The sequence below is a fragment of the Leiobunum rupestre genome, chromosome 11 (genome assembly GCF_980474605.1).
Source record: "Leiobunum rupestre chromosome 11, qqLeiRupe1.1.hap1, whole genome shotgun sequence".
Taxonomy (NCBI): domain Eukaryota; kingdom Metazoa; phylum Arthropoda; class Arachnida; order Opiliones; family Sclerosomatidae; genus Leiobunum; species Leiobunum rupestre.
In genome coordinates, this window is record NC_143394.1 from 13,974,630 (window position 1) to 13,989,305 (window position 14,676).

Here is a 14,676-nt window from a genome sequence, read left to right on the forward strand (position 1 = left end):
TAAGCTCGCTTCCAAGACCCCGTAATGCCCCGTTTGTTGTCTCACGTTGGGGAAAACTATGAACAGTCTTAACATCCTCTACCCCTTCTTTTCGGTCGGAAGACGGTGGGGTTCCCAAAAGGGAACAAACGATAATTTCATTGAATGTAAGCCAAAAGGAGAAAACGTTAAAAAAAGTACATCCGAACATAATTCTTTCGGCTGGTTCGGGAAAGCCATTCCGAGTTTGCTTTTAATCTTCAGTAACGCTTTTGTTTTCCTCAGGTTAAAACCCGGAAACAGTTTGATAATTATTTTCTCTAAGACCCGACCGTTCTCTTTTTGGAACTGGAAGTATAGAAGCAAAAGCGAGTTAATTAGCGCGAGCGTATACATCGAATTCAATTTTAAAACAGTTTGTCTTTAATTTCCTTCTCACTCGTATTATTTTCGTCTTAGAGACTATAATTTGACGGCTTTATAAGCAAAATTCACTCATAACTTGGTTCTATCAATTAGTATACGTTCAATTTGAAAGATATTTGAATAATTTTTTTAATGTTCTGGAAGTCGAATTGTAGCAAAGAGGTCATTAAAAATTGCACTTGAGTTTTTTTTTTCAAAAGAAAGTGGATTCAAATATTGTTTTCAATTAATCCTTATAAATTGAATGGAGTGCGAATTATATTTTTTAAACCGAAACTTTCGTGGAAATGAAAAGAAATCAGATGTAAGAAACGAATATACTAGAAACTTTGTAACCGGGAAGCTGGCCTAAATCTGAATTTGGAATTAAAATCCAAATTTGATGTTTTTGGAGTAATATGATTTTCAAGATTTCGTTAAGATTGGCTATTAGCTCTTTTACCTGGAGTAAAATGTAAGCGTCTAATCGAATATTTTGATTAATCCATTAGAATAAGATCACTTTTAATTAAATCTCAGACCAGCCTTTGAATAATAAATTGGAATTGTCTTTCCAAATTTGAGGCGAAGTTGTAGTCTTCCAAATGTAGCAGGATCAGCTAACTGAAAACATTTGAACTTTTAATCGAATATCTTTTTAAATCCGGTGAAATAAAATCATTTTGATTAAATCTCAGACCAGCCTTTGAATAATAAGTTAGAAATGTCATTCCAAATTTGAGGCGAAGTTGTAGTCTTCCAAATGTAGCAGGATCAGCTAACTGAAAACATTTGAACTTTTAATCGAATATCTTTTTTAAATCCAGTGAAATAAAATCATTTTGATTAAATCTCAGACCAGCCTTTGAATAATAAAATGGAAATGTCATTCCAAATTTAAGGCGAAGTTGTAGTCTTCCAAATGTAGCAGGATCAGCTAACTGAAAACATTTGAACTTCTTATCAATTATCTTTTTAAATCCAGTGAAATAAAATAATTTTGATTAAATCTCAGACCAGCCTTTGAATAATAAATTGGAAATATCATTCCAAATTTGAAGCAAAGTTGTAGTCTTCCAAATGTAGCAGGATCAACTAACTGAAAACATTTGAACTTCTAATCGAATAGCTTTTTCAAATCCAATGAAATAAAATCATTTTGACTAAATATCAGACCAGAATTTGAATATTAAACTTAAAACCTTTAAATACAACGTCCATTATCCTTCCAAGTTTAGAAAGAGCATCTCAAATTAACACCCCAAAAACCAGAACGTGTCCAAAGTGGGCGGCTCGAGCACGCCGCAATGTTTAATTATAAAGTAGTGGTTAGAGAATATAACGACGAAGAAAAATGTATTCAAGAAAGGAGAGTCTTTGTTTTATCCCTCAACAAGTACTTTGTTCCAGCACTTCACCACGTGAGAAGAATCTAATTACCGGCCCGTAACCTAAAAATAAAGGTCCGAGTTGATTCGATGAAAAACCGAAATTGTAGGCAAATCTAACAACGAGAGCTCCAGTATCCCTGTAGAACGGAAAAGTTTGTTAGAGAACAGAGAGAGAGTGTGGGCCCAGAGAGAGAGGACGGATCTCCGAGAGAAGGTTGCTGAGAGAGAAACGGATCGCTACGCGCTTGCGCCATACCGGATTACTTGTAGGCTGCTCCGCCGGATCGACCTAACACACACACAATAGTACGCGCGCCGAACAGATGGGGAGAAATTTCATCCGCGAGTTACGGATTGTCGGATAGGTAACGGGCGAAAAGCGTTCTTTAGTCACGGCACGGCCAAAAGATCTACGGACAATAATTGGAAAAATCCATTCTATTTAGACTGATCCATCCCTCGTATATATAGCCGCGATACAAACACCGCTGGAAATAAACTATATTTAAAGCGATAAAAAGATGAACTTTCTACAACGCCGTTAAAAATACGATCCTTCGATTTTGGGACTATGAGACGCAAAAGGTTACTGTACGCAGTCACCTGCTGGAATATCTTATTTTGTCTACAAGGTGAGTTTCCCGAGACTGTTTTCAATCTTATCGTATCATCAAAATTCCCTTTCTACATCTGGTGGGATAGCGCGTTGAAGTCCGCGTCGAAAGCGTCGACCTTATCATCGGCAAATCGCGAACGCTAACATTATACAGAAATCTTTTCCGAAAATAGAATAACACGGAGCGAGAGATTTTATCCATCGTATATTATTATACGAAGGTTGCTCGGGTTCCCGTAAACCCGAATCGCGCAACTAGTGGTCAAACGGAAACATAGCCAGCGCGAAAGCCCAAAGAATTAGGTATTTGCGGTATGTAGTTTCCTAGCGGAATCCCATCGGGAGATGCCCATCTATATATCGATGTTTTTGTATTCGTCGATAACAGGGCATTATCGCTTTCGCATTTTCCCTCGTCGCGAGTTCGCCGGTATCTCCGAGTTTCTCTTTTTCTGTATAAAGACCGCGTCGAGACTGTACTACTATATATATATACTTATATATATATATCAATATGAACTAAAATATACGTACGCGTGGCTGTAAAAAAAGAGGTCTATAGATAAGCTTTACCCTAGAACTCGATTCCATTCGCGGCTTGTAGAAAATATAGAAGTGGTACAATCTCATCCTCCATAAAAAACTATTATCATTTTATGCTGTACGCGCCCCTTATACACCGTTACCCCCTAAAAGAACGGGGTTTATCACTTGAAAATATTTAGCCGTTTACGACCGCCTGTTTATTGCCCTGGCTTCACCCATCGTGTCTATACGGAGCACTTCGGTGTCTGCTACCGTCTCGGATGCTAGAAAAGGGGTTGGTTTTTTCGTAGACCAATGAGCTGCAAGGACGTTACGTTTTTACAGCCCGAACATATAACTACTGGTTTATTTTTTCAACACCTTAGTAAGAGTGTAAATCTTGCATGATCTCTGTTAGGTGGATAATATGAATGTAGTCAAAGTACCAACTGCTGTTTGCTGGAAACAATGTAGGCAATAATATTAGGTGGTTTTTTTTTCGCCTGTTCTGGGGTTTTTGAGCAGGTTAAAAAGTGTAGCCATATGACTTCTGCCTTGACGAAAAAAACGAGTGGGGGTAAGAAGGGAGAGGTTAAAGGTTAAAGCTTGCCTCGTGTAAAGAGGTACTAAACCCGTTGTTTTCGTGAAACGAAATTTAAGCAGACGACAAAGCTAGATTACACCCTCTACACCTCCTTTCGAGGAGGAGTAAAAAGTGTAACCTTAGAGCTCTGGAACAAGCGAACAAAATTCGGGACAGGGTAAATCTTACCCCGAGAACAGGCGAATAAAACGTTTTAGGGTAAAAAGTTTACACTTTTTGTCCCCGGACATGCGAAAAGAACCACCTATTGTAGTGAAATTCCATCTGCACGGTTTAAATTTAAATCAGTTTGAAATTAATTAATAGTCAAATTATTATAAATAAAACACATTTAAATAAAAAGGGGAATTAGTTATCTACTAAGTTAAAAAATGGTGGTAGCAAAACTAATTATTTTCCCCAAAATATGAATATTTTTGGGGAGTTCATATTTTACACTAAGAATTGCTTCTAGGACAAAGATCTTTAGACATAAGCGACTTTAAATGAATTCCAAACCAAAGCCTATTCTGGAGTTTATGGTTTTGACTCCTACGGAGTTAGAGAAGCAGGTAAATGTGGAATCTAGAACAAAGATTCTAATCTGTTACATGTGTTTACATGTTTCAGAACAGGCTCCTTGATGTCCCTGAAATAAGAAACATCACTTAATGAAAAATAATTAAAAATACCATTATGATTAAACGGAACATAACCTCTAGTATATATGTCGCTTGCCAAAGATTCGAATATTGTCCACTCCCTCCTATGGCTTTGGCAATTTTTGGCGCTGTTAAGTGGCTTGGGGTGGAGGTAATCTCCTAACAATTGTATTTCGTAAAGGTTATAATATAAAAGAAATCATGATTTTCCTTACGAAAGCCAAATGTATCATTACCTTATTCCTCTTAACAAAATTTACTTAAGTATAACCTCAATTTAAATTACACGCTAATGTGTAACTATAAAGGGTGTACTCGTTTCCTTAAAATTAAATTCTAGAAAGACTAACAGAAATAATTGCGACAAAATGTATGTAAGCAAAACGAAAGTCTTATCAGTAAATCCTTAAAACGCATCCCCCTTCCAAAAAAAAACAAGCTTAGGACTCCCCGGTACCCAGTTCTAAATTAATTGAGTTTTAAGTATAGAGTTTGAAGCCATCTAAAAAAGTACTGGGAAAAAGCAAGGCTCGTTTAACTAGCGTTGAGAAAATGTCCAAGCTGCCCGCACAGAATCGGCCCATAATAGGATCAATACTTTACTTAAGTCTCACTCCGCTTATTTCATCGCGTTTTTTTATCGAATATATCGATTACTAGAGGGAGCCACCCGGCTTCCCAATTTTATTCCCTTTAAATACCCCAGTTACGGGGGTGGTTACTGGCGACGTTATCTGCTAGTCGCGATAAAGGTAACGGAACGGGTACTAGTCGTTGGATTATCTCCCTCGTGAAGAGGAGAAAACGATCCCGAGTGAGATCCAATCAGATTGGCATTCGCGGAGAGAAAAGCTACGTACATTTATATCGAATAAATGTATTCAAAAGATGTTTCGAGTGTTAGCCGGATATAAGAGTCTTTGAAAATGTGTAACGTCAAGACGTTATTGTCTCTAAAAAGGGTAAACAAGTGAAAATATATGTATTGTCTATTCCCGAAAAAAACTCTTTTCACGGCGAGAAAAAGTATCGAGTTGCGTTGTTACGAGCCCAAAAAAACCCTAAAGTTTGAATGGCCGTTTCAACTAAGCCCGTCAGGGGACCCCCCGTTGAATTAACTGTCAAACAACGAAGATGAAATCTTATAAGGACAACTGGGAAATGAAATATGAATCCCCTCCGCCCCGCGTTTCCACCCCCCCGTAGCCACGGACTTAGGTTAAGGAGGAAAGGAAGCGGATAAAAGAAAATACAGGGACGACTTAAGGCTACCCCGAGACATTGAGAAATACCCCGCTTAGCCTGCTTAGCGCCGCGGCGTAATGGAAGGAACGCGGCATTAAAAATGAATAAGGCTACGGTGTAAAAAAATAAGGCGCTAGGGTTACGAAGCCGAGGCAAAAACCCACTCCGTCCTTGCCTGCCAGGGTTGCAACCCGTACCCTAAGCTCGTATCTCGGAGAGACGTATTCTATTATTGTTATACCCCCTTTTTCACGAATAAAGGGACAGCCTAGATCCTAGTGGATAATAATAATAATAAAAAAGACTACTTGCTAAAAAAAAAAATATTATTAGGGTAAGGAAAAAATACGTCAAAATCTTAGGCCCATCGACTTAGGATGTATTGTGTACATTACTCCCGCGTTTAAAGCGAACGCTCGGGTGCTGTCTCGCTTTATAAGGGAAAGGTTTTAGTTTATATCCATACTGGCTAAGAAAACGCGGTTGCCTCGGAGCTAGATAGAAGGATTGCTAATGATAATAAACCATGGAAAAGTTTAGTCCCGGCCGGTCCAAGCCAGATTGCATTTGAAGGAAAGAATAAGATCGAGAAGTATTAGGAAGTAGGAAGTGAATGAAGGACCTACCGGAGAAGGAAGTGAAAAATTTGCTCGCCAATTGAAGAGAGTGCCGACGGATATTTTATGCAGCTTCGCTCGAAAACCTTTTGTTTAGTTTCGTCGTTTTAGCCCCCCCCCCCCTCATCGCCGCTTGTCGAAAATCCCGACTCTCCAGAGTGTCGGCTCTAAAAGATAGAGGAGGTGTTTTTTGAGTTAGCTCGACGTTCGACGTCGCTCTCGAACGCCTAATCCATATACTTCGACCTCGGTCGGGATTCGTACGGTTACGGAGTTGCTATAGTGGTACTGAGTTGTATAGAGTCTTACGGGGTAAAGTGAGTGAAAAAATCTGTCCAAGACCACACACGGGCGCATTCGCTGAGTTTAAACAAATGGCGACTGAGATGGGATCAAGACGCTTCTTTTATGATTGCGGTAATAATAGATGGCGCTCGTATACAACGACCGTCAATTTGCGTCTTGATAGAGTAGCCTCTCCGATATTATTTTGTTGATAGTTGAGGAATATTTCTATTTGGTTGGATTTAGATTGTCGATTTTTGTAATAGCGAAAACATCTATCTGTAGTTCGTATTATTATTCGTATTTTGATATATTTGAATTTCATAAACAATATACAACTCTGGAATATTTTCAAACATAAATATATTTTGTTTTTTCTTATCCCTTATTTACTTTATTATTCATGAATAATTTTTATGTACATTTTTATTTGATCTCTACGATCGAAATTATTTATTCATTTGGTGATAATCTGCATATAAATTTTAAAATTTACCTAATTGACTCCCGTTATCCACCAAATGAATAGAAATAGAAATGTAAGGTGATTTTGAAAATTTGTATCTTTAGATAAAACTGTAAACGATAGACTAAATATATTTTAATGCGTGAAATTTAGTTCCAAATTATTTTTAAAAGTCATCTATATCAACGTAAGGAATAATAATTTGGTTTATACTTATATACCATAGAATATAAATTATAGACAATATTTTTTTATAAATATCAATTTCAAACGAAATATTATTAGCGCCATCTTCAGTGTAGTCGGATTAAATTTGTCCCCATTGAGTAATTTAAAGTTTTGCTTGAAATTCAAATAAAGCTAATCATATGTTTTATCATTTAATAATCATTTTAAAATTAACTGATCATCATCATGCTATAATTTTTATCCCAAAAAAGGTTTGCTTTATATATCCTAATAATTTTTATCTTTACTATTTATCAGGTAATAACTGTTATCGAAATGCTAAATACCACTCGAAGTAGACTATTTTTATTACAACATTCCAAAAGTGTTAATAAATGTCTTTCTCAAGAGGCTTTAAGCTTTATCTTTCATTTATATGGCGAATTTATTTGGACATTTCATTTTATTTTTATGTTCAGAGTTAATGTAATTTTCCGTTTCATTTTGGCGAAATTCTCTTAATGTTTTTCGTTTTTATTTCATTTTTAGCTGAAAATTTAATAAAGTTCTTTTTGTTTTACATAAATTTCTTTTTCTGATTTGATGGGTGAAATGAACATTTACCGAACTTATTTTTAATTTCTCGAGAAAACACCGGTTTGTATGCTCTATTAGATTACACTTTCCATAAGTAACACACGCGCATAAGTATGACAGTAAATGATTTTTTTTAATTAACTAGGCTAATACCCAACAACTTTTAAAGCCATTAATACAGATGGACGGGTTACATTGCGTAGGAGGGTGGTGGCAATTTTTTCATGCCACGCAAACCAACAGCTCCCTACACTCACTATTAACGTTAAGCTAAAGAAGTTTTTATGAAAAGGGGAACCCAAAGAACTCGGTGAAAAACCCCTTTAACCAGTGAGGAGAAAATTTTCAAACTCTACGCAAGAGTTGTGCCGAGTTTTCTCCCAGTACTATAAGCTGCGAGGTGAAATATTATTTTTACTCTTGAAATTGTTTAAATTTTTAATAGACTTTGGGTTGGGGTGGCAATTTCTTGGACATCATCACCTGGCAGTTCCAAAGACTTTTAACAAGTCGTGGAGAGTTGTCAGTCGTTAGACACGTTATAATTTATATGGTCATTAGTGAAAGGATAAATTTTATTCAAAATTAACTATTGAAACTAAAATTTAGGACAATTTTACCTTCATTTTCAAATATTTCTTATTAAATAAAAATAAACAATAAAGTAATTATTGGATGAAACTGCAGTATCTAACTCTCTCAATATAAATTCAATTTCGTGTATCTTTACTTGAAATTTTTAAATCAAGTTTTGAGATAACTGATTTTAAAGATTTCAAATCTTTGAGAAAATACTCAGTGCCGTATTTTATTATACCTTAAGAGCAAAATCTATTGTTCGTAAGATATTAATTTGGTATCTCGGATAAGCATGTTAAAACTCTCTAGCACATTCTTTAGATAAAAATAAGCATAAAGCTAGTATTATGTTAAACTACCACTTGATATGGCTTCCCGTCTCCATCTGTTTAAAAAATATCTGGATCTGTTTGTCATACTATTTTTGATACAGATAAAGCTTTAATCTTATCTGATATAATCTGATCGCTTAATCTGAATTTCTGAACTGATTTGTTTTATTAGAATTAAAAAAATTCGGAAATCCATCAGCAATCAGATAAAGATTTAAATAATAATTATTATTTTTTTAAATTTTAGATTAAAGAAACTTTTTTTAAAGCAAATTTAACGTTTACTTTCTGTTTGGATATTCAGAAAATTGATTTTTCCTGTTTATTAAAACATTATCAATTACAACCATTATCTAAACTACTAATCCTTTAATAAACTATTAACACTTGACATTCTTATTCGAAACACCAGTGGAAAGATCAGATAAATATACATTAGATAATGCCTATAATAGAGTTTTTAATATAAGGTTATAGCAAGAATGTATTTATTTATACTCAGGGAGAATGAATATGTCGAGACAATCGACGGACACGTTGAGGCCCTAACCGCGTCACGCTAAGGGGGGGGGGGGAAAGGAGGCGTTCTTATTTTTTGCGTCCTCACAGCAGCGTTAATCGCGTCGAAAAACGTAATTCTTAAGAACCAATGAGATTGCAGTATTATTTGATTTTATTAAAGCGGAGGAGCATACCGGGGGCCCCAACGGCTGGAATTGGAGAAACGCTAAAAATAATCTCGACATATTCATTCTCCCTGAGTATAAATAAATACATTCTTGGTTATAGTAAATAAAATAATGAAACCAAACTATACGTTGAATAGGTTGCAAATTATTTATTTCCAGCCCATTTAGCGCGTTATTAACCGTAAAATATAATTAACGCGATATCTGCGAAAAGCGTTTTATCAGACTGCGATTCCCGATTAAATCAAATAAATGGAGTTTGCTTCAAATACAAAATTAAAATATATCTAAAGTCCTATTTCCTGTAATAAATCCGTGCCACGAAATTATTCACGGAAAATTTAATTTTCGTGTTGGTTTCCCAACAAAGGCAAATTTAATTGTCCGGCCAATTTCCTATAAACTGATTAATTTAATTTTCACCCAAGATGTATAGAGAATTCGCGTCTAATAATTGAATCCTAGAAATGTTAGAGCCTTTTTGATAGCGCTGGTCGAGGTGGTGTTTCGAACGGCGGAGAAGCTATACAGATAGGGAAATATTCGTCCATTCATATTTCATCGGATTCGCTTCATTCCGCAATTCGACGCTAAGGGTCTTGGCCGCTCGTGGCAACACTACAAAAGGAATTTTTAATGAGATTAGAACGGGGAAAGTTCCGTAAGGGGAGGGCACGCGACACCGCTTTTAATTCGAAAAGGCTGGTGAATTATTTTGAGAAGGTTAATAAGTTATTAAGACCTTTAGATATTTTCCGGCGTATCTTTCGTGGCGGTATCTTCGCGTTGGGTCTGTTAGGAGCCAACTTCGACGCGTCTATGCACTATTCAAGTTTCGTTTTATATTGAAGATACAAAGTTTGGCGTGAAAGTTCGTTGACTTCGTTATTCGTACCTTTCTACGCAAAGTATAAAATTTGTAAAGAGTTACACCTTCTTTACACACAGCGTTATTTATTTTCAACTGAAAAGATTTGAGGTAAAAAAATTGGCGTTGTTAATACTTAAACTAGGGACCAATGGCGAAGGTTATATGATTCAAATTGGCGCTTCAACAATGCTTTGAGAGATTCCTTTTAAGAAGGTGAATTATGAATAGCTTCAGGTATTTGTTTCTGTTGAAGATACGCTTTTGCCAGCAGTACCACTAGTCCTCTCAACAATAAAATGAGAAGGATTTTTAATTTTTTATACAATATATTTAGTACTTAAAGCAAGTGTCGGCTCCACGTGAAGTAGCTGTTTTTCAACAGATGTCGCTAGCCTCAAAATCAAAACAAGATGCTTAAGCAACATTTTGACCCAAAATTCGGGACATAAAAGTACCCTTCGCGTTGATTGGCTCGTTTGTAAATTTCAAAATAACTTAAATTATAGTAATTTTATAAATGTATTTTATATGGGATATATAATTTAGATTAAAGTCGACTAAGTAGAGTACAAGTTGTCTAATTATAATACTCTACAAAGGTTCTCTGACGTCGCGACGTTATTGTTTATCTATTTTGAATATTAGCTTCCTTGGTCATTAATAGATGGCACCACGCTCTCCAGTAAAGTAATTTTTCTGAAGAATCATGTAGATACATGGCCATCTCTACTAATCAAGGCCTTTTATAATCGAACTGTAGCGCAGCAATACACAAATATAAGGCTCCGTTAAGTTGGCGCCCCCTTGTGTTCTTTTTCAGAAAATAACCGACTAAATAAAAAGCACCCATTATGCACCATTATGCACCATTATGCACCACCCATATTTTATTACGCACCACTTCCGTTTAGTAGAAAATTAAAACTTAAAAGAGGGTGCTAACTTAACCATAGCGCCCCCATATCGCCTATCACCTTAAAAATGGGTGCCAATCAAACGCACCCATTACGCACCATTACGCACCATTACGCACCATTACGCACCAAAGAGTTTTTATTTCACACCATTTTAATTAAAAAGTTATTCCATTTTCCAAGTGGGGGTGCTAGGTTTACCTCAGTGCCCCCTATCGTCTACCGCCTTAAAAATGGGTGCCAATCAAACGCACCCATTACGCACCATTACGCACCACAGGGTATTCATTACGCACCATACTAGTTATGGCAGCAAAATATTTTTTTAAATATTGGACGTCCAAAAATCTAGCTTTCCCTCAGCGCCCCCTATCGCCTATAGCCTTAAAAATGGGTTCCAATCAAACACACTCATTACGCACCATTATGCACCACAGTCGATGTATTATGCACCATACTAGTTAGCGGAAATAATTTATTTTTAAATTTGGGCTTTCGATTTTCAATTTTTAGCAGGGGAAAAATTACGTCTGCCCGCCCCACTTTTACTAATCGCCCTAAAATTGGTTCCATTCAATTGCACCCATTACGCACCATTATGCACCACGGTCCATTTATTATGCACCATAATAGTTAGAGGGAAAAAAATATTTTTGAAATTTGTAGTCTCATTTTTCACTTTTTCACGGGGACAGAGTTAAGTCACCACCCACTTACAACAATAACACTAAAAATAGTGCCATTTATTGGACATATTACGCACCATTATGCACCACAGTCAATTTATTATGCACCATGTGCACCATAATACACTCTTCGTGCACGAACTTGCACCACCAATTGAAAAGCAAAAAGGGGTGCTGCACCACCAATTGAAAAGCAAAAAGGGGTGCTAAGTGAACATTAAGTTAGCACCCCCCTCTAAAATGAAAAATTGATACTTGACACATAATGCACCCGTCATGCACCATCGTGCACCACAGAGATCTTTCATTGCACCATGTTCCTTCAAAAGGTATAGGAACTCGTCATAACCATATGGGGGTGCTAAGTTAACGGTAGCACCCCCACTCTCGATATCGATACTTTTAACGTGGCTAATCGAATGCACTACCATGCACCACAGATTTTTCTCATTGCACCATACCCCTTTAGGATATATAATTGAATTTGCTCTTTCCAAGCTTTTAAAAAAAATGAAAATATTTTCGTTTAACGACAGCATTGTTAGAGACAGTTTAGTGGAACCCTACTTCCTACCGCCTAGGATAAATGAATTTCTTCAACGAGCCTTACCAGAGCTACTGGAGGACTTTCCGTTAGCGACTAGACAGCGAATGTGGCTCTTGCACGATGGAGCTCCACCGGTCTCCCGATTGGAACCCATAATAATAATAATAATAATAATAATCAGCTAGGCTAATACCCAAGGCACCACCTTAGGCCTAAGTCATCAAGCGACTTTTGAAGCCTTTAATTCAGGTGGCCGGGTTACAATGCGTAGGAGGGTGGTGGCTAGCCCTGCATGCCACGCGAGCCAACAGCTCCCTACACTAACTATTACCGTTAACCTCAAGTTTTTATGGAAGGGGAAACCGAAGAGCTCGGGGGAAAACCCCTTAAACCAGTGGGGAAAGAACTTGCAAACTCAACGCGGAAGGATTTATTCCGAGTTTTCACCCAGTGCCACAAGCTAGGATCGAACCCGGCTCCTCTTGCTGCGAGGCGAAAATGCTTTATCTTTGCTAACGTTGGTCAATCATTTTTACGCCGTTGTCGTTTGTGTATTAAAGCCCAAAGTGGGCATTTAGAATAGTGGTTGTAAAAAAATTTGGTTTTTGCGTATCACTCACAGACTAACTACAAGGGCTTAGCTGATTTTACTTGAAATATTTACTAAATTTAAGCTGGAAAAATTGACTAATTATTATTTTCAAAAACTAGCTGTGCATACTCCTGAACGATCTCTTGATGATATTTTGATATTCGACAATGTGTTTATCACTTTATCGCTAAAAAACAACCGATAAATTTATGAAAACCATTGGGGTCAAGGAAGAATGAAGATTTCACATTAGCGTGGATTTCGATGTTTTTAGGCCGATTTTTGAGAGCTCGTAACTCTGAAACGGGACTTTTTAGGACCATGGTTCATTTGACATTTTAAACTCGTAGGGACCGATAGAATAAATTATAAACGTTTCGGTACTCTTATCCGTAACACGCTGTAAATCTAGAATACGCAACTTTATAATGGGCCCTATACTTTACTTTGACTTCCGATTAAGCCACTTGATGTCGTGCACGACTAAGAAGCTAAGCTTGATCTTCATTTTTCTATTACACAGTTTCAACAGCTAATAAGACCTGTATTCAGAATTTATATACCGGTGCTAATAAGACAACCGTAATCCCTATCATCTACGACTTTCCTGTTCCAACGTTAGGAAAAACCGTAGACGTTCGCGTTTACGCATGTTTTATAAGCTGCTTGAAAATGTCGACAATCTTACAGTTGAGAAGTCATTTTTGAAATAAGATCATTAGTTGGGGCTGTCGTTAACCTAGCCCTAACGCTTGATACTGAATATACGCCATATCTCCAAAAGGAGTGCGGTGCAATGAAAACTAACTGCGGTGCATAGTACTGCAGCGCGTTAAAATCGTTAATTATTGAAATTGAAGGGGGGGGGGCTGTCGTTAAAAGCAAATATTTTCATTTATTTTAAAAGCTTGGAAAGAGCAAATTCAATTATATATCCTAAAGGGGTATGGTGCAATGAGAAAAATCTGTGGTGCGTAATGGGTGCAATTGAATGGAACCAATTTTAGGGCGATTAGTAAAAGTGGGGCGGGCAGACGTAATTTTTCCCCTGCTAAAAATTGAAAATCGAAAGCCCAAATTTAAAAATAAATTATTTTCGCTAACTAGTATGGTGCATAATACATCGACTGTGGTGCATAATGGTGCGTAATGAGTGTGTTTGATTGGAACCCATTTTTAAGGCTATAGGCGATAGGGGGCGTGAGGGAAAGCTAGATTTTTGGAGGTCTAAAATATTTAAATTAATTTTCCCGCGTAGCTAATCTGGTGCGAAATAAAAACTCTTTGGTGCGTAATGGTGCGTAATGGGTGCGTTTGATTGGCACCCTTTTTAAGGCGGTAGACGATAGGGGGCGCTGAGGTAAACCTAGCACCCCCACTTTGAAAATGGAATAACTTTTTAATTATAATGGTGTGAAATAAAAACTCTTTGGGGCGTAATGGTGCGTAATGGGTGCATTTGATTGGCACCCATTTTTAAGGTGATAGGCGATATGGGGGCGCTATGGTTAAGTTAGCACCCCCTTTCAAGTTTTAATTTTCTACTAAACGGAAGTGGTGCGTTATAAAATATGGGTGGTGCATAATGGTGCATAATGGGTGCCTTTCATTTAGTCGGTTATTTTCTGAAAAAGAACACAAGGGGGCGCCAACTTAACGGAGCCCAAATGGCTCTGTGATGACGCCACCTGCGACTTTTCCAGTGTCTAAATATTTTCTAAACTAAAGTTCGGTTAGTTATTTCAAGATTTCTAGAAACCTCACTTTTGTTAGATTTGTAAGATTACTTCTTAGGTCGCTCATAGCTAGAAAGGAGGCTTAGCGGAGTGGTTAGCACTTTGACCCCAGATTGTGTTACTGGGTGAAAACTTGGAGCAGCTCCTTCTTCGCGGAATTTAAGTTATCTGTCCCTCCTGAATTCAGGCTT

At 37.0% G+C, this 14,676-nt stretch overlaps 1 protein-coding gene across 1 annotated transcript in view; it reads left to right on the top strand.

Annotated features, from left to right (window-relative positions):
* Positions 1 to 2,093: 2,093 nt before the first annotated feature.
* Positions 2,094 to 14,676, top strand: part of LOC149921397 (protein amalgam-like) — a 110,707-nt gene continuing 98,124 nt past the window's right edge. The window contains exon 1 of the mRNA XM_090163074.1: positions 2,094 to 2,407. Coding sequence (XP_090019200.1) covers positions 2,347 to 2,407 — 61 coding nt within the window. The 5' untranslated portion in view covers positions 2,094 to 2,346. The remainder of the gene's footprint in view (positions 2,408 to 14,676) is intronic.